The sequence below is a fragment of the Planococcus citri genome, chromosome 1 (assembly GCF_950023065.1).
Source record: "Planococcus citri chromosome 1, ihPlaCitr1.1, whole genome shotgun sequence".
In the NCBI taxonomy this organism is placed as follows: Eukaryota; Metazoa; Arthropoda; class Insecta; order Hemiptera; family Pseudococcidae; genus Planococcus; species Planococcus citri.
In genome coordinates, this window is record NC_088677.1 from 24,175,783 (window position 1) to 24,196,085 (window position 20,303).

The 20,303-nt window shown below is 35.0% G+C and overlaps 2 protein-coding genes across 3 annotated transcripts in view; one reads left to right on the top strand and one right to left on the bottom strand.

The window, feature by feature from the left end:
• The window catches only part of Oct-TyrR (Octopamine-Tyramine receptor), a 769,263-nt gene that overhangs the window by 38,084 nt on the left and 710,876 nt on the right, over nt 1-20,303 (top strand). The window lies entirely within an intron of this gene.
• On the bottom strand, nt 1,851-14,745 carry LOC135849992 (laminin subunit beta-1-like). Its single transcript, XM_065370668.1, has 26 exons — nt 14,604-14,745; nt 14,379-14,531; nt 13,979-14,210; nt 13,714-13,902; nt 13,233-13,629; nt 13,034-13,142; nt 12,789-12,953; nt 12,591-12,714; nt 9,611-9,741; nt 9,331-9,523; nt 9,097-9,240; nt 8,771-9,002; nt 8,529-8,692; nt 8,236-8,460; nt 7,951-8,150; nt 7,774-7,870; nt 5,026-5,217; nt 4,765-4,945; nt 4,463-4,644; nt 4,147-4,382; nt 3,891-4,073; nt 3,622-3,810; nt 3,380-3,543; nt 3,160-3,301; nt 2,748-3,081; nt 1,851-2,567 (listed from the first exon to the last, which is right to left on the bottom strand). The coding sequence occupies exons 1-26, from the start codon at nt 14,640-14,642 to the stop codon at nt 2,431-2,433; spliced, it is 4,734 nt and encodes a 1,577-aa protein (XP_065226740.1). The 5' UTR covers nt 14,643-14,745; the 3' UTR covers nt 1,851-2,430.

A 20,303-nucleotide genomic window follows, 5' to 3' on the forward strand; every position in this document is an offset into this window, starting at 1 on the left:
AACCGGGCATACAAATGGCCAGATGAGGGGTCATTGACCTTGAGGGACCATTGACCTTGAGGGACCATTGACCTTGAGGGACCATTGACCTTGAGGGACCAGTCACGCGGGTCAATTACCTTCAGAGGTCAGACGTGTATACAGATAACCCTGAGGAGTCATACTGAGATGTCAACAGCCTTCAGAGACCAATCAAGCAGACAAATGACCTTGAAAAGTTATACTGATGGGTCAATGACCCTAAGAGGCTGGCCAGGCAGACAGACAAGTGGAAGCATGGACGACCCGGGGCAATGAACTTGAGAAGTCAGACAGAAAGGTCAATAATAAGCGTTATTATGGTGAGCCAAAAAGGTCAATGACTTTTAGGAGGCAGACATGCATAATTGCATACAGACGACCAGAAGAGGCTAGAGAGGTGGGTCATTGACCTTGAGAGACCAGTCAGACGGATCAATAATCTATAGAGGTGGGGTATGTATAGTATACAGACGACCTTGAGGAGCCATATTGGGGGTGTCAATGACCTTAAGATGCTAATCAGCCGATTTCGGGAAGCTAGACAGATAGGTCAGTGACTTTGAAGGTCCAGACACACTGGTCAATGACCTTGAGAGGCTATCTAGACATTCAGGCATATATGTAGTTAGACAGATCAATGACCTTAAGAGGCCAGATATGAATCCAGACAACCTCGACAGTTTAGAAAAATGGGTCAATGACCTTGAGAGGAAATTCAGGCAGGCGACGCTGGTCAGTCAGACAGGTAGCTAAGGCAACTAGCCACATAGGCAGAAAGATCGATGACCTTAAAGAGGCCAGATTGATATGAATTCAGATAACATTGAGATTTCAGAAAAACGGGTCAATGACCTTAATAGGTCATGCAGGCATGCAGGCAGGCACTCAAACATTCTCAAGAGACCTGACAGGCAGACAGACAACAATGAGGGACTACAGAAATAGGCCAAGTGACTCTTAAGAGGTCAGTCAGAAGGGTCAATGACCTTGTAAGGTCATACAGGTGGAGATACGACCTTGGAAAGCTATGCTAACGCGACAATCACCTTACGAGGCCAGACATATGTATCGGTCCAATGTCCTTGAGAGCCCAGACAAACGGGTCAATGACCTTATGCGGCCAGACATGTATACAGACGACCTTGGGGAGCCATACCAACCGGGTGAAGGACCTTAAGAGGCCAGACAGGAATATAGACAGTCTTGATAGACCAGATAGATTGGTCAATGACATTAAGAGTCCAGACCAGATCTCAATGAAGGTCAGATTATAATGAAACTGTTTCACAGAGGAGAAAAACTGCAGTTTTAAAACCATATTTTTCCAGTACCTGGCCAAAACATGACCTGGTAATTTACCCGGAAAATTACCTGTAATTCATTCTTCATTTCGAACATGATTAATCACATAAATGGGTTCGAAAATCGTAGATGAATCAATTTTTAGGATTTGATTAATCGATTTTTGATCCGGATGTCCACTTTTGAGGCTTGCACTGAGTTTTCATTTATATCACGATTGATCATGTGGAATCAAATATCGCAAATGAATCGATTTTTTATGATTCGATTACCTAATAGATTTTTTTATCAGGATATCCATCTATTCTTTTTTTCACCCCTATGAAAAAAATACCAAATTCAGAATCTACATCTTCAAAACCTATAATTTATCTGACCAGAATTGCAATCAATTTTCGTAAAATAATTTCGAGATTTAAAATATTAAGTTTTAGCCATTTGGGAGGGAGAGTGACGTCTTGTGGATCTCTTTTATATTCATCATTCTAACATGTATTATCAGTACTTATCTAATAAACCTTTAAGAATTTCCGAACAAGTTATTTATTTGGCGTGAAAATATAAAAATTTCTCTTCTACATAATATTTGGTCGAAAGTTAACATTTTATTATACAAAAACACGTAATAATATGGCACTTAAAACAATTAGGTATTTATGGCTAATGTAGCAATCTTCCATACCTATAGACAAAAATCCAAAATGAATACATAGGAACAAACACATTTTTAACACTAATATGACTAAAGAAGAATTACGTGAATATAACAAAAATAATTATCATGTTTAAACATTTGGTTTAGATAAATAAATTAATTGGGAGAGAAAGAAAAAAAAACTAAAATTAATATTTACCTACGTACTTACATTTTTTTTGTTCCTTTAACATCACAAATAATGTCTTATGCTCTGACTTAGATTAGATGATTTTTTTTCTTCAAAATTGTAAAAATTCCAACAGCCCCATTTAATTGGGTTAGGAACATTTTTTGTTAGTTTTCAATTTGATGGCAGTGTTTTACCAAAAAAAATGTATGCCAATGAGCCAGTTGTGATGTCCTAGCATAAAACAGATAATTTTTACACGTCACGTTGTTTCCAAAAAGGTTTACTGACACACTTGGTAATTTTCTGATTTGGCTTTAATTTCGTCGAAATTAGTTTGCATTTTCTTCGTCAGTTCCTTAATTTTATTGGTTATGCTGTCTAATTCTTTGTCATGGTTTTTAAACTGCTCCTCAAAATCTGCAAAAAAAAAAAGAAATTGCAAAATTAGTATTGAAAATGTATACAGGGTGTCTCTAAACTGTTATCGAACGATGATTTTCTCTAATTAAATTCTTAAAAATCACTCGATAACAGCTTTGACTGAGGACAGCCATTGGACACTTGCACAAAATAGGTACCCATTTCATTCAAACTCACCAGTCAATTCCTTTATCTTATTCGTCGTATTCAACGATAGCTGACTAGCCCTGTTCAGTAACAATTGCGCATTTTTATGAGCATCCGTCGAATTCATCGCTTTCTTCTCCAATTCGGCCGCAATCTGCTTGTAATCTGCGGTCAAATTTTGAGATTTCTTCTGCGTATCGTCCACATCGGCGATGACCGCCTTTAACTCATCTTCGACTGTCATAGCATCGGCATTATTTTTCAAGAACTCGGTTTGCAGAGTTTTGAAGCTTTCTTCCAATTTTAAGAACTCTTCGACGGTTTCATTTATGGTTTGTTGAGCTTTGGCACTCTGATTTGAGATCTATAAGATGGCAACATTTTTTTATTAGTACACGAGAGGGAAAAAAGAACTGAATATTTTGGTGAACTAAGAACTCACTTCAGTTAAATCTTTTCTAGCCGTGTCAATATTTTCAGTAGCACTTGCAATCGCTGCTTCGGCTTTTTTCTGCGATTCTTCAGCTTGCGACAAAACTGTGACTACTTTTTCCGTCGTGTTCAAAATTGTATCGGCTTTATTTCTTCGTATTTGAAAAATTTTCGCATTAAAAATAAATTAGATGGGCTTAAGCGTTTAATTTATTCGCGTAATTACTCACTTGGCTAACTCAGCTTGTTGCTTGTGTAGTCTGGCTCTAATCAAATCTTGTTCGGTTTCTTTTATAATTGCTTCTATGTTTGTAAGAGATGATACGGTTTCGTTGATTTTCTGAGCCAACTCGGTTATTTTTTCAGGCTGCAGTTTGATTGTCTTGTTCATAGTCTGTACAAAAAGATAAAATTAATCCAAAATCATCAACTTTATTAGGATGAAAATTGAAAAGCATAGGGAGATACTTACTTCTTCAGCTGTTGTTCTCACATTCGCCAAAGTCGTACCTGAAGAATTGACAAATTTTTGCAGTTCTTTAATCACCATCTGGGTTTTATTACGAGCGATTTCAGATTCGTTTTTAGCCATTTCAGCACTTTTCAGGGCATCTTGAGTAGAACTATAGGCATTTTTAGCTTCGGCTCGAGCTTGATTGATCTGTAATATTTAACCATCATGTCAATAGATACTTATTTTATCCCGCTGAATGATGGAGTTATATTTTCAGGTGAACGTACCGATCTGTAGAGTTCATTAACCTTGGCCTCTTTTTCTTGAACCAGTTTGGCTGCGTCTTGAGAAAATTTCACTGTATTTTCAGCTTTCGTCAGAGATCCATTTTCACACGAAAGACCTCCGCAACTACCGCAGCCTGCTCCACCACACACATTATCGCAAGGATTACCTCCTTTGTCGCAAACCTAAATTTATATTTTTGTTATTAATTTATGCAAAGTGATCAAAACAGAAATTTCACCAAAAAAATTTTATAACCTTTAGATTCAAATCTGGTATTAGTGATTCCAAATCGTTGACATTTTTCGTGAGTTCGACCAATTTTTTCTCATCGTCGTCTAAAATACCGCTGTATTGTAAATTATGTTTACGGATTACTCCGTCAGTCCTTTGGCATGATTTATCAGCATTGCTGACTGTTACTTCGGTTTGAGCGTTTTTCTGTTTGACTGCCAATGTCTTATTGTAGGCTTGTTTGGTCAAGTTCAAGGCACCTAGATTCATAATTTCAAGGTTATACTTAGGTATTCATAAGTTGAATTTTTTTTATACATTGAGAAATATTTTTAAGCACCTTCGACGTTTCCTTCTTGTAATTTAGTGGCGTTTTCTTTCAGACCTTGGGTGGTTACATTTAAATTATCAGCTTTCTTTTGCAGGTCGGCTAAAGCTAGTAAAGATATAGTAATCCTCTGGGTGATGTTTTCGGCTTGAGAGCTGACGTTGTTCATTAGCTCTGGAGGTGTTATACCAGCTCTGTAAAGAAAACAAAAAATTAGGAATTTTCAATGTCATGTTATAGACAGAGATGGTGGAGAAGGGAGGGAAATGTTTGCAGGTAATTCTTTTCCAAATCCATTTAGACGAATCAATCACCTGATATCGTTAATCAAAGTATCCAATTCTTGTAACTGCAGATGACTAGCAGTGGTATTCTGCAGCAGAAGTTTAACGTCAGCCAATTTCTTCTCCATGGTTTCAAATTCCTTAACGTACGATCCAGTGGCGCCAGTTTTCATGATTTCTACAGCTTTATCGATCACCTTTTTGGTTTGATCTGCGAATAAATAAAGGAACCGTGAATTTAAATTATTAGTAGGTATATCAAGTCGAAACGAGTGTTTGACGAATACAAACCTTTCAAATCTTTCAAAATCAGATCCCAGTTATCGAAACATTCGCCACAAGGACTGCATCTGGGTGATTCGCCCAAGAATCCTCGAGCACATCGATCACATTTATCACCACCTATGCCCAAGACGCAAACGCAATGGCCGTTTGTTCGATTACACTGCATGGTCGCTGCCCCTTCAGGATTACAATTGCAAGCTGCAATGCAAAAAAAATAATAATAACAAATGTCAATGTCAAAGTTAACAGTTACATAACAAAAATTACCAATAATTTACTAAAAATTTATCGAAATCAGAATCTATTAAAATAGGAAGCTTTTTGCACCAGGATGGGTCAATTTTGCCGAAAGAGCCGAAATTAGTCAAATTTTAGGAAATTTTGATAAGTAGACTGGGATTTTTTGATGATTTTGGCAAAAAAATGTAGGACCACATTTTTTGGAAATTTTAGCAAAAAAGTGAAATTTTTGGAAATTTTGACTGAAAAAAAGTAGCCTACTTAGTGATGGAAAAAAGTTGGATTCCCGGCAATTTTGGCTGGAAGAAAAAAATTTTGGTTAGTAGCCAAAAATTGAGATTTTTGACAATTTTTGCACAAAAAAAATGCTTTTACCGACTTTTTTTTAGTAATTTTGGCGGGAAAAATTATTTTTGTGATAACTTCTTCAAAAAAAGTAACTTTTTTTTGGAACAGGATGTCTGAAAATTTCGTCAAAAAAATTGTTTTTTGGTAACCAGGGCAAGAAGTTGGGTCTTTCAGAGATTTTTGGAAAAAATTGTGGGTAACCTTGTCCAAGAATGAAGTAAGTGGGTCTACATATTTTATTTAGACAACGTCGACAGAAAAGCGATATATTTTTTAGACAATTTTGGGCAAAAAGTACGGTTTATTTATAATTTTTTTTGATAATCGTACAAAAAAGCAGTACTTTTTTTGAACAGTGACGAAGAAGTTGGATTTTCTGTGATTTTTGGCAATTTGAGTAGAAAAATAATTTTGGAAAAAAAAGTAAAACTTTCCAGTAGTTTTCATCATTAAAGTACCTACCTAAGATTTTCAGGAATTTTGACAAAACAGGAGGTAAGTATGGCTAAAAAGTGAGATTTTTTGGCAATTTCGGATAAAAAAATGATTTTTAGACACTTATGGCAAAAAAAAATGATTTTTTGATAATTTTATAAAAAAAAATATTTTTTGGAAGAGAAGGAGGAGGGGGTGGGGTAACTTTGCAGCATCCCTTTTTTGAAAATATTAGTAAAATGAAATTTTTAGGAATTTTGACAAAAAGCAAATGGCTTTAAAAATGAGATTTTTTGGCATTCTTGGCAAACAAGTGAGTTTTTTTTTACAATTTTGATAAAATAAGCAGCATTTTTTTCGACAGAAAAAGAGGATTCTCTTCAAAAATCTGTCAAAAAAGCATGACTTTTTTTTGGAAATTTCAGCGGAAAGAAAATAGGATTTCTGTTTGATGACGCTGGTAAAAAAAAAAGTGGAATTTGTAGACTTCATTGCAGGGCAATATTTTTGAAGTATTTTGGCAAAAAAGCAAAATTCTTCGTCAGTTTTTACAAGTGTGAAATTTTTGGAAATTTTGGGCAAAAAAAAGGAGTGTTGAAGAATTTTTGGCTGAAAAAAAAGTATAATTTTTTGACAATTTTTCTAATAACATCTTTTTTTCATTAAAAAAAATGGCAAGTGGCCAAAATGGACTTTCTGATAATTCTGAGAAAAAAGTTTGCAAAAGAGAGTATGAAGATTTTTGGCAGGAACTCTTGAACAATATTGTTGTCTTGTAAGATTTTTTGAGAATTTTGGCCAAAATGAGCTATTTTGGTAATTATAACAAAAAATGGGATTTTTAGACAGGCAATTTTTTTGAAAAATTCTGTGCAATTTGGGCGAAAAAAACTACAGAATATTTTGGCAATTTTTTTGTAATGTTTTGCAAAAAATAGGATTTTTAGACAACTTGGGGCGAGAAAGTACAGCGTTTTGGCAGTTTTTTCAGAAAGTGGAATTTTGACAATTTCTGCAGAGTGGATTTTTTTGGCGATTTTGACAAGATAATTGAGACAATTTAATGCCTTTTTTTTCAAATTCTTGAAGTATAAATTTGATAATTTGATTCCTAAAAGTCTATAAACTCAGCAGAATTTTGTTATCATTGTTTTAAAAATTCTTCAAGTATACGTCTTATAGTCAATTTTTTCAATATTCGATTCGAAATTTAAGATGTTTGGCAGGAACTCTTGAACAATATTGTTCTCTTGTAGGATTTTTTGAGAATTTTGGCCAAAATGAGCTTTTTTGGTAATTATGACAAAAAGTTGGATTATTAGACAGGCAAATTTTCTTGAAAAGTTCTGTGTAATTTTGGGCAAAAAAAATACAGAGTATTTTGACAATTTTTTTTGTAAAGTTTTGCAAAAAACTGGATTTTTAGACAACTTGGGACGAGAAAGTACAGCGTTTTGACAATTTTTTCAGAAAGTGGAATTTTTGACAACTTCTGCAAAGAATGGATTTTTTTGATGATTTTTTCAAAAAAAATACATTTTTTGGCTATTTTGACAAAATAATTGAGACAATTCAATGCTTTTTTTTCAAATTCCAAAATATAAATTTGATAATTTGATTCTTAAATTTGTTATCATAGTTTTAAAAATTCTCTAAGCATACTGAGTCAATTTTTTCAATATTCGATTTGAAATTTAACCCGGTAAAGATGATATGCAGAAAATCACTTACGATAGCATTCGACATTCGGGTTACCCCAGAAATTAGCTTGACACTGGTCACATCTTCGGCCACCGAAACCATCTTTACATTCGCACTGCCCGTCGTACTGAAAAAAGAAAAAATACCGATTAGAAAATCCTTATCTATTCGTAGAATAAATAAAATAATAAGTTGAACTTTGCTCACCTGGTTACATTGTTCAGACTTTGATCCAATAGGATCGCAGGCGCAAGCCTCGCAACCTTCTCCGCTGGCGATCTTCCAATGATTTTTGATACATTCGTCGCACCTTAATCCGGTCACATTAGGTAAACAGGGACACTGGCCGGTGAATTTATCGCAAGGGCCTTGTTTCCTGTCAGTTCCAAGGAGGTCACAAACGCATTCTAAACAATAATCCGCAGATTAGTATTATTCCTTTCGAATGAGTTTTAAAGAGCAATGAGGGGGGGGAGGAGTTGCAAATCGTACCGGCACACTGTTGATGTAAAGCATCTCCAAAGAATCCAGCTCGACAAAATTCGCAATTGAATCCTTCGGTGTTGTATAAACATTGGAGACATTTTCCGGTATTCGGGTCACAATTACCCGGTCTGAGGGTATCTACGTTATTGCTGCAATTACAAGCTTGGCATTTTCCTCCAACTATGTCAGGATTTCCGTAGTAATTTTCGGCACATCTTTCACATTTTGAGCCTGAGATGAGAAAAAATGGTTATAGCAAATCATCGATGCAACGAAATATCACGATTTTGAAATTTTACCAGTGTATCCGGTGTCACAATCGCAAATAACGTCCTGATTTCTAGAATCTAGAGCACAACGTTGAGCGTACGTGTGACCAGTTTCAACAGTGCCTGGACAAGGGCACAGACGACATGGGATATCGATACCGATTCTAGGATCTCCATAGAATCCTTCTTTACATCTGGAATCGAATCAGGTCAAGTTACAAAAACCATCTCATCTACGATAACGAAATAATATAATTTCACGAGACGCCTACTTATCACAGTAATGTCCTTCGGTGGAATTCCTGCATTCGATACAAGCTCCAGATCGAGGCTCACAAATATCTGCGTGACCGTGACAGATACATTTTTGACAATTTGGGTAATTCCACGAACCTGGTTGACACTGGTCGCAACTTCGACCGTAGGTTTGCTGACGACATTTACACTGACCACTGTACACGTCGCAGAAGTTATCCAATGATCCGATACTATTACAGTCGCAGGCTGGAAAAGAGTAAAATCGTAAAATAGCAGATCAATTTACCTATACTTGGGTAGGTATGATGGGAAATGATTTTCATCGCTATATAGTATTTACCTTTACATCCTTCCGGACCGAATCCATAAGTACCAGGAGCACATTTATCGCATTGACGTCCTACTACATTCGATTTACATGGGCAGTATCCTCCAATGTCAGAACATATGGAACTTTGTGATCCGGTCGAATCGCATTTACAAGCTTTAAAAGGGATTCAGAATCACTTTACTATGTCGAAATACTCATTGAAAAAAAAATACTCGAATACTGGAAAATGGTTTAAGTACTTACGATATCCGGATCCATAAACGTACGAGCCAATACTGTAATGATATCCTCGACAAATATCAGACATATTGGTTTTCACAACTGGATACACGTAGTCATCGCATCGATTAGCTTTGTATTCGTATAATCTTCGCTCTCCTGCTGGGTCTGCTTTATTCATAAATGGTATGCTTTCGATATGAGGAACGAGTACAATCTGCAATCAGATTTTGAATCAGTGATGTTCAATTTTCATCATTTATACATGATGAGGAATTAATTATTTGGTAACTTTGAAACCTACCGAGTCTATTTGAATATAGGCAGTGGGCCCATTTGCATTAGGATCACCAGTTCGAAAAACATCCACTCGAACAGTGTAATTTTTACCCTTTTCCAAGCAGAAAGGTGGATCGACCTTGGCGTATAGTTCAGCTGTAAAATAAATTAAAATTTTTTAAAAAAGTTTCCATTCAATGTTGAAGATAGGTATGTATTAATTAGGAAGGCTTATCCTTTAGGTCATTTTATGTGAACTCGATGCGTTTTTCAACCACATGCCTTTCGGTTTTGATGACATGTTCTTTGCAATACCTATGCCCCCCTCACCAGTAACCAAGAAAAGCATAGTTGATTTGCCCTCATTGAAGGAAAGTTACCTACAGAATATTATAACTTGTGATTTATCAAAATTACCAGTTTTCTACCAAAACTATCAGTTATTTACCCGAAAGTCCCACCTCACTGACAAAAATTACCAATTGTTGAGAAAAATTATCATGGCAATCTATGCATTAACAAATTTCTGAGCAATTAACCAAAAAAAATTACTGGTAATTTACCAAAAAAATACTAGTAATTTACAAAAAAAAACTATATTAGTAATTTGCCAAAAAAAATGCAGTCATCATTTACTCCTTCTCTCCTAAAAGAAATGTAATTTACCAAAAATAACTAGAAATTTACCAAATAGTAATTTATCAAAAAAATACTAGTAATTTACCAATAAAAAATTACTAGTAATTAACCAAAAAATAATGTTAGTAATTAACCCTCCCTCTTTCCCAGGCTCCCTGTCAAAAAAATATCAGTAATTTACCAAAAAAAAAATTACCAGTTATTTACCAAAAAATTACCGGTAATTTACCAAAAATCACCAGTTATTTACCAAAAAAATTACCAGTGATTTACCAAAAAATAGCAGTAATTTACCAAGAAAATTACCACTTACCAATAATTTATCAAAAAAATACTGGTAATTTACCAACAAAAAATTACTAGTAATTGATCAAAAAAAATGTTAGTAATTAACCCTTGTCTTCCTCTTTCTTTCCCCCCTCTCTCCCTTCCTGTCAAAAAAATTAAATTTAAAATTACCAGTAAGTAATTTACGTAAAAAAGTTACCAGTAATTTACCAAAAAAATTACCAGTCCAGTAGGTAAGTAATTTACCAAAAAAGTTACCAGTAATTACCAAAAAAATCACCAGTAATTTTCCAAAAAAAAAATATGAGTAATTTTCCAAAAAAATTTACTATCTAGTAATTTACCCCAAAAAAATAATGATTAATCATTAACCAAAAAAAATGACTAGTAATTTACCAAAAAGACTCAACCAGACACTGGTTCTAAAATTGACCTTCCAATCATCTTTGATGCAATCAATTACTTTTTATAATCGAAATCGAAAAATGAAAAAATTGTTTTTTGAATGATCGCTTTCTGGAAAGAAGATCAAGAGATCAGTTTTAAATTTTGATCAATTTAAAACAAACAATTGTAGGCTACTAATTTCGAGCATGATTGATCATAAAATCGATATTCGGAAATGAATCGATTTTTTGGAGTTCGATTGATCGATTATCGATCATAATCGATTTCTGATCAAGAAGACAATGGGTAGAGTTGATTTTCCAGTTTCGAATACGATCGATCAAATGAAATCGCAAATAAGTATGTAAATCGATTTTTCGGGGTTCCATTTGTCGATTTTCAATTGTTTTCGATTTTTGAAGGTAAATTGATTTTTCATTTTAGCCATGATCGGTTGCATCGAAATCGAATCGAACATTGCAAAAAAATCGATTTCTGGGGTTCGACCGATTGATTTTTAATGAAAGTATAATTTTTCAGGCTAAAATTGATTTTTCATTTTAAAAATTACCGATCATATGGAGTCGAAAATTGCAAACGAACCAATTTTCAGTTTTCTGAGTTCGAATATCTAATTGATTTTCGTCCTTCGATTGCTCGTGAACAGTGCTTTAGGCTAGAAGGATTTCTTATCTCGAATAATAATCGATACCTGGGTAATATGGAATTGAAAATAGCGAGTACCTGAGTTGATTTTTGGTGGGTTCAAGTACCTAATGAAAAATTTCGATCACAATCGATTTCTAGTATTGTAAGGTCCAGTTCCTAATCCCCTCACTGTCTACAGATCATGCATTTCAATTTTACATTTCGAAAATATATGCCTCATTAGTTTATACCTAGATAAAGATAAATGGCCAAAATCCCCTCATATGGGAGTGATTAGTGATGAATTCAAACTTTTAAACAGTCGACTGATCTCTCCCCTCGTCCATCATGCAACGATTTGTGGATTAATTTTCATGAAATTCGCCGCTGAAGACGCGTGACGTTTGAAAAAATTTGACATCCCTCCCTTTCCCCTCTTTGAATGAGCAAAGTGTTGCAGTAAGTAGGTATAGTGGAAATGAACTGTGAACTAATCAATATTATTGTTTCTTTTGTTTCAGGTGAGTACCATTAGAAATTGTATTCAAGTCTGAGCAAGAGTAAGTAAGCCATTCTTAGACTAATGTAACAAATTTGGATTAATTGACGCTCTATGTTTACCAAAAAATTTTTGGACATAAAGAGTCAGTCTTAACAATATGTGAGAAATTATTGATTTTTTCAAAGTGTTTGAAAGTTTTACAATTTTTTCCAAGTTCTCAAAAATCAATGCAAGAAATCGATGATTTTTTTTTCAAAAATTTCAAAAGTTTGACATTTTGTTGAGAATTTAGGATACCTATGGATACATTCTGAATACCTACCGCAAATTGTTCAAATTTTTGATAGGTACTTTTAGAAGTGAGATTTAATGTCAAAGACTCATCAGACTTGATAAGTATCTACCAGCTACCTAGTATTTAAAAAGCTACTAAGCTACTTCAGCTAAAAGTGTTTTTTTTTCAAAATTGAAGTCGATGCTCTGAAATTAAAACCCTGATCGAGTTCACATCGAATAAGCCAGTTATAAAAATTATACGTACTCGCAAGCAGGTAAACATCTCGAGTATCGCCTTGTCGTAATTTATCTCCGCCACAATATCCGTTCTGATCAACGTCCTCAGGTCTTATGAGAATCACACGAGCTCTATCCCAATTATAAGGACTCTGAAATTAAAAATCGATGATTTTTAGAACCCCATTTTTACAAACTGTAACTTGAATATTGATAAGGTACGAACCGTTGGTTCATATCGAACGATAATATTATAGTCCAAATTCTCTCTGACGTTATCAACTGGGAATTCTAACGTTGAAGGTGGATACACGCGAGCGAATCCTGGTCCAGTCCAAGTTGTATCTTGACCGGGTGGGTTCTGAGGTCGGATATCAAGTGTGCACGAAGACTGTGAAAAAAATTGGGAATTTGCATTAATTCATCGAATTGCTCACCAATACTCGCTCTTAATCCTTTTTTAAAACTTACTCCTGCGCATTTAATCAGTTCAGCCTCGATGATATTGTAATCCAAAGAAGGAATAAAATGCTGTTCTTTTGGCATATCACATCTGCGTCCAGTGATATTGTTACGACACCTGGAAAACCACCAACCATAATATAAAATCTCCCAATTTAACTATACCTATAATATGGTTCAAGTTGCCCAAAATTTTAATTTTTCTTACGGGCACTGTCCAGTAAACATGTCACATTCGTTATGCAGGGATCCTCCTTTATCGCAGTCACAAGGTTGGCAACCATCTGGAGTATCTCCTAGTCCCCAATGCTCCCTAATGCACCGATTACAATCACGTCCCTCGACATTTCGTTTACACCAACACTCTCCGTTATTCTTGTTGCATCCATCGTGGCTAATTATTCCGTGAATGTTGCACGAACATGACTGACATCCTTCGGGATTGTTCTCGGTGAAATTCCAGAATCCATTTTTGCAAGTATCGCACCGTCTCCCTTCGACGTTCCTTTTGCAGTGGCATCGACCTGATTCCAGGTTATTGGCAGGGTCAGTTCTCGAGTCGCAGATTCCGTCATCTAACGAACCAGCTGGATCGCAGTCGCAAGCTGAAAGAGGCGATTATGAGAAGCATTTTGAGCATTATCAAAATCAAAATCAAAACTATTCGCGTGAAATGCATCTTGACTTACGTATGCAGATCTCCGGGTCATTGAACTCTTTGGTAGGGTCTTGGTAGAAGAAATGTTTACATTGTTCGCAATTTTTGCCCATCGTATTGTGCATGCAATTATCGCACATACCGCCGGAAACTCTGCCCGTTGACTCGAATATCTTGTGATCGAAATGGCAACTCGTGGCATGTTCGTTACAATTACATTCTAGAAAAGTTCAAGGAATTTATTATGAGAAATGGAAAAGCTGACAGCTTTGAAGGAAATATTCATCAGAACGTACTTTTACACGCATTTGTTTGTTTCCCAATAGCCGGAGCCCACTCCAGATCGTTGTACAAATCTTCACATTTCTCACAATTCAATCCCTTCGTGTTATGGGTACATTCGCATTTGCCATGTACCGTATTTGGCTTGGATTCAACTCCATCTTGGGGAACGCAACGATTAGCGTGTCCGTAACACGAGCACGATCCACCAACTACCATTTCCCAAATTGCGTAATAGTATTTTTCCTGCAACAAAAACCAATCAGTTTAGTTGGTTTGGCAACGTCGCAATCGTGTTTGAAAATGTAATTTCGAATTTTCGAAATAGGTAGGCACACTTCAGGGAAAATAATAAATGTAAAATATTCTACAATGTCGACAACATTACAGTGAAAAAAATTTAGTTCAATTTACCTGAATATCGACCCGATTATCCAATAAATCATCACCCAACGTATGCAACTTGGTGAAATTGATTCTCAAATTCGTTATTTTGACTAAATTCTGAATATCGTCGGAGTAAGGATCGATATCATCCAAGGTTGAAGGCAGGATTCTCAGAATTACCTATCAAAAAATACGATTTCAATAACACAGTGTTGCCAATTGTACGAAAAATTGGCCGAATTCCAATCTAACCTCTCCATTGGTGAAAGGAGTAACAGATGAATAGTGCATATCACAATACGGAACAGTCAGATTATTCTGAGGTGTATCAGGAACGTACTTGAAAAACTTGCCGCAATCTGAGGCGAAATACCTGTACACCTGTACATGTGCAAATTCATATCATATTAGTAACATTGGCAACGTCGCATCGTTTCGTAATTCGTATTATGCGGGCAAGGGAGCGAAGTTACTTTTCAAGTGAGGTTTGTTTTTCACTTCCGGGTCATTTTTTTTTAGAAAAAATCCTAGTTTCACTCATTCAGAGAATTGAATTTTTAATCTTTTATGATGTAAACCCTTCAACGTTCCCTATTTTGGAACACTCTGTAGGCTGAATTAAGGGGTTTACAACTAAAATGACAAAATTAAAAGATGTGGAGAATTGAAAAAAAAAACATAGTTAACAATTTTCATATAATTTTGATGCATTATTGTTGCATTTTGTCTGAATTTCATACTTAACATACTTTTATGCGTAATATTTTTCAAACCAGCTTGTACAAAAAATTTCGAGGAATTTTCTCAATTTACTTATTCAACATTTCTCAACAGAGCAAACAATCAAGCAATTACCCTGAAAATTTTTTGGAAAATGAGTCTCGGATCTCAACCAATAGTGTCACAACAGTTTGGCTCAGCCATGCCCACTTTTTCTTACTTTTGATTGTGTGTCTTCTTATCCATACTTTTATCTTAATTTTTTTCCAAAATTGCCAAACAGCGTGATTTTTTGTTATAATTGCTTTTAAAAAAATCCACTTGACATGAATTTTTTTGTTTTTTTTTTTTGATAAAATTGCCAAAAAGTTCTGCCTTTTTGACAATTTTCTGCAGAACTGAAATTCTACAATCAATCTCTTCTTCGATGCAGAATTTGATTTTTTTCATGTTTACTGATTTTTTGAAACTTGAAAAATGTGTGCCGGAGTGAACTTCAACTTCCCCTCCCCCCTTAGCGAAATTGAAATTTTTTCCGAAAAATTCATCAATAGAGTCCTACTTTCTTCTACTTACCTATGTATAGAATTTATCTTCTACTATTGTGTGGAAATTGAAAGATTATGACTTGGAATAAATTTTAACTCCCCCCCTCCTTTCTCAAAAAATGAAACACCGCCAGAAGTTTTGCTATTTTGTTGACATTCCAAAAAAGAAGTCCTCTGCTGTGTTCCATATTTCAATTTAGATATTTTATTTTTGTATCTACATAATTTTGAATTTTTCATCATTTTTTTCGCATTCTCACTCTAAATTGAAGCTTGTAACAATTGGAAAAAAAACTTGAAGGTTTTTGAATTTGTCTGTATTTTTTTATCGTTTTTTTTTTAAATTGAAGATAGAAACATTCAGCCTTGAATGAGAAATTCAACCTACCCTCATCTTTCTTTATTAAATTTCAAAAAAAAAGAAGAAAAAACAGAATTGAAAATTGAAAAATTTTGACTTTGATGAAGTTTCACCTCACCCCCTCCCCCTCTTCAAGAATCGTAAAAAATGAAATAATTAATTTCCATTAGTCTTGCTTTTCCCATTTTAAAAATAAAACTTGAATATGAATATTTTTAAAATTCTCTGTATTTTTTTTAGTTTTTTTTTGAAAATCGAAAAATTCAGCCTTGAATGAAGTTCAGCCTACTTTTTTCTTCCTTTATTTCAAAAAAAAAAAAAAAAAAAAAAAACAGCATTGAAAATTGAAAAATTTTGACTTTGATGAAATTAAACTTGAATATTTTTGAATTGGTGTGTATTTTTTTCTAGTGTTTTTTTTTGAAAATTGAAAAATTCAGCTTTGAATGAAGTTTAACCTACCCCCCTTCCTTAATTTCAAAAAAAAAAACAACTGAAAAATTCGAGAAAAGTTTTGATTTACCTACTCCAGTTTTTTTCAACTTTTCCAATCAAGTTCTGAAATTTTCCATTTTTTCTTTTCTTCGTTTCATTATTTTTTTTAGTTCTTTCTAGCATTCTTTTAAAATTGAAAAATGTTAGCTGCGATGAACATTAACCTCTTCCTCTACCTTAAAAAAATTTGAAACCATGCGGAAAATCTTGATTTTTTACTCGAGTTGCAAAAAAAGTCCTGCTGTTTTCCATTTTTTTTTTCAACTCAAACTTTTAAGTTTTCCATTCATTGTCTTCTTCTTTCAGAATTACGAGTTTTTTCAAACTTTTTTTAGTATTATCTGTGAAGATTGAAATTTTTTTTGCTTAGATTAACTTTGATAAAGTTCAACCCCCTCCCCTTTTCTCAACGTCTTAAAAAAATTGAAATCTCTTTCAAAATTTTCCATCAATTCACTTCTTCTTTTAGAATTTTAAATTTTTTTTCTATTTTTTCTGACCATCTTTGAAATTTAGAAAATTTTCATTTGAATAAAGTTTCATATCCTCTCCTCAAAAATTGAAATTCCGGTAGGTATTGGATAAATTTCTTGCTGAAAATAACAACTGTTTTTTTCATCACTGTCTAATTAAACTTGAAAATTTCCCATTCATCAGGCGGCTATAATTGAATCAACGAAGCGTGTTTGTTCTTCATTTTTGCTGCATTCATCATATACCTATGTATATAAGTATCTTCCTTTACCCATGTACATTACCCTTTTACTGTTTTACTGTTCGTTCTTGTATTTATCTAGTTTAATGTACTTTTACACTACCTACCTACTGCCTACATTACATTTTGTATGCGCTGTAAAATTTGCTTTTCTCGTAGTAAAAGAATTTTTCGTAATTGGGGTTGGAATTTTTTTTTCACCATGGTTTGAGATTGTTTCGTGTTTCGTTGCAATATCGTACACATATAACGAAAATGTAATCGAGAAAGCTAACAGTGTGGATGACGGAGTGGAAGGAAGGAAGGGGAGGTGAAATGAAATTCAGAGTCAACGTTGTAGAAAACGTGTCAGCTTATATTTTACATATCTTTCCCGAAAAAATTGCCTCGATTCGAAAAATAAATATGTATTTATGTGACGTTTTATTTCTATTTTTAGGATGTTGAAGCTGTGTTGGGTGAGGAAGGCGGACTCCATTTTTTTCCAGAATAATAAAAATTACTTATTAAAATGATTTTGTGTGAAAATAGTTTTTTCTGGTACTATTATACTGCCGTCCCTCTTCTTACGCGTGTCATTTTGTAAATCCAATTTTTGTATGTCGCAAATTTTCTCGTGTGGCTTTTGAAATTTTGAAAAAATAATGATTTAAAAATTTTTTTGAAGACTTGAATGAAGTTATTCGCGATTTTAGCTATCTTCGAAATTGAGCTCGTAAAGTACCAATCAAATTTAATTTAAAAAAATTTTCTTTGTGCGAATTTCGAAAAAAAAATCTTAGTCAACAAAATTTTAGTAAGTTGTTCCTAATTTAATGGCTTCGTTATCCATCTACAATAGGTAGGTAAATGTACTAATACGAAAGATACTTCGTAAATGTGTCCTTTCGGGGAAAAATTCAAACTTCATTTCTAGCTAATTTAATGCCACAAACCTTCTAAATATACCTCGCTGTCTGACCGCAATTCCAATTCACGTCACCGATATTCTTGAACCGCGTAAATAAACGAACCAAGCGGTTAAATTACTACCCCCCAAATCACCTAAAAATGGGCTTCGTATCTCGTGTAGCACTGTAGCTTGACCAAAACTACCCACTCGTTAAAAAATCTCAGTCTTGTTTTTCATATCGTCCAGCACCAGCACATGATTCACCGAGTCATCTGTCCGGTCGGGTCGTTTCCAGTTTGACCATATATATAAAATGCTTCGCATGGTTCGCAGGACATTGCAGGTAGGTACATGGTATATATTCGAGAAAAAAGGCGCGTGTAATATAAAGAGCGAAAAAAAAACACGGCAACATGCACGCTGAACTTGATATAAAAACATTAGTTCCCAAAATAGTCGCACTGTTGAGTCATCATGTTTGCTATGTGTACAAATGAATAATTAACATCGTCCAAAATAGCCCATCGTTATTAATAATTTCGAGATGAAATAGATACACAACTATTACACCTCTTTTTCTAGCGTATTATACCTACTCGTACTTTTATACGTAGGTACCTACTACGTTTACAAACGGTTGGTAAACGAAGGCGAGATTTATGTTTGAAAATTTTTTCCACTGTGTAGAGTGCTTTTTCTTGTACAATGGTCGTGTTTTGTAGATTTTCCAGGAGTGAATGGGGGAGGAGTAGGAGAAGGAAGGTACGTCGATGAAATTATGTTAGTCTGAAGCTCTGTTTTTTATAATTCCAGGGGTCAGGATGCACAGTGTGGGCCTACTGGAGATAGATTGAAAATTTTTTAATCGTTATCACGTCTAGTTGGAGTGATCCTATAGCAAGCCCAAATTTTATATTGAACACAATGTTGGAAGAAATTCTTATTGGAGACTTTTGAACTTTTTTTACGAAGTCTGGTATCTCAAAGGCCACAAAGTTGGTTATCAAAGGTAGAAGAGAGCTTCACTTGTGCGATTTGTGGAAATCAATTTCACAGATTTTACTACTCGAGGAAACATAAAAAATGTTTAAAATACATATTTTCAAGGAAAAGTTAAAATTTGGCTTTTAATTGTTGATTCTGAGTTGATAACTTCACTAGGAGAAGATCAATCAATAAGTGGAAAAACAAGTTTTAGTTTTGGTTGAGTATCTTGTTTCCAATTATTATCATTTTTTTGTTGGATTTTCAGTTTAGAGTGAAAACAAATTTCTTAGGCTGAAATCTTGAGGGAAATGCAGGTAACGTGAATTTTTTCAATCAATCATGAGATCTTGCTCCGTTATAAATGGTGAAATTGCAAAAGGCTCGACATCCGTATTGCGATCGATGTTGAATAACATGGGAAACATAGTGACAGGTCAATGACCTCAAGAGAGCAGACCGACGACCTTCGAAAACCATATTACCAACGGGTCAAAGACCTTAAGAAACCAGACAAGACTACAGAACACATTAAGATAGAGGCTAGATGGACAGATCGATGACCTTGAGAAGCCAGACAGGCGCTCAGATAACCTTGAGTGGCCAGACAGACGACCAGAAGGTAGGTCAATGACCTTCAGAGACCAAACAAGCAGACAAATGCCCTTGAAAAGTTATACTGACAGAGGCTGGGCAGGCAGCCATACAGGTGGAAAGCACGGACGACCCGGGGCAATGAACTTGAAAAGCCAGACAGAAAGGTCAATAACCTTAAGAAGCCAACCGGGCATACAAATGGCCAGATGAGGGGTCATTGACCTTGAGGGACCATTGACCTTGAGGGACCATTGACCTTGAGGGACCATTGACCTTGAGGGACCAGTCACGCGGGTCAATTACCTTCAGAGGTCAGACGTGTATACAGATAACCCTGAGGAGTCATACTGAGATGTCAACAGCCTTCAGAGACCAATCAAGCAGACAAATGACCTTGAAAAGTTATACTGATGGGTCAATGACCCTAAGAGGCTGGCCAGGCAGACAGACAAGTGGAAGCATGGACGACCCGGGGCAATGAACTTGAGAAGTCAGACAGAAAGGTCAATAATAAGCGTTATTATGGTGAGCCAAAAAGGTCAATGACTTTTAGGAGGCAGACATGCATAATTGCATACAGACGACCAGAAGAGGCTAGAGAGGTGGGTCATTGACCTTGAGAGACCAGTCAGACGGATCA

Coding starts and splice junctions, on each gene's coding strand:
- LOC135849992 (XM_065370668.1), bottom strand. CDS start 14,642: ATGCACTATTCATCTGTTACTCCTTTCACCAATGGAGAG. Junction 14,532..14,603: donor CTCCTTTCACCAATGGAGAG/GTTAGATTGGAA, acceptor ATTTTTTGATAG/GTAATTCTGAGAATCCTGCC. Junction 5,218..7,773: donor CCCGAATGTCGAATGCTATC/GTAAGTGATTTT, acceptor TTTGCATTGCAG/CTTGCAATTGTAATCCTGAA.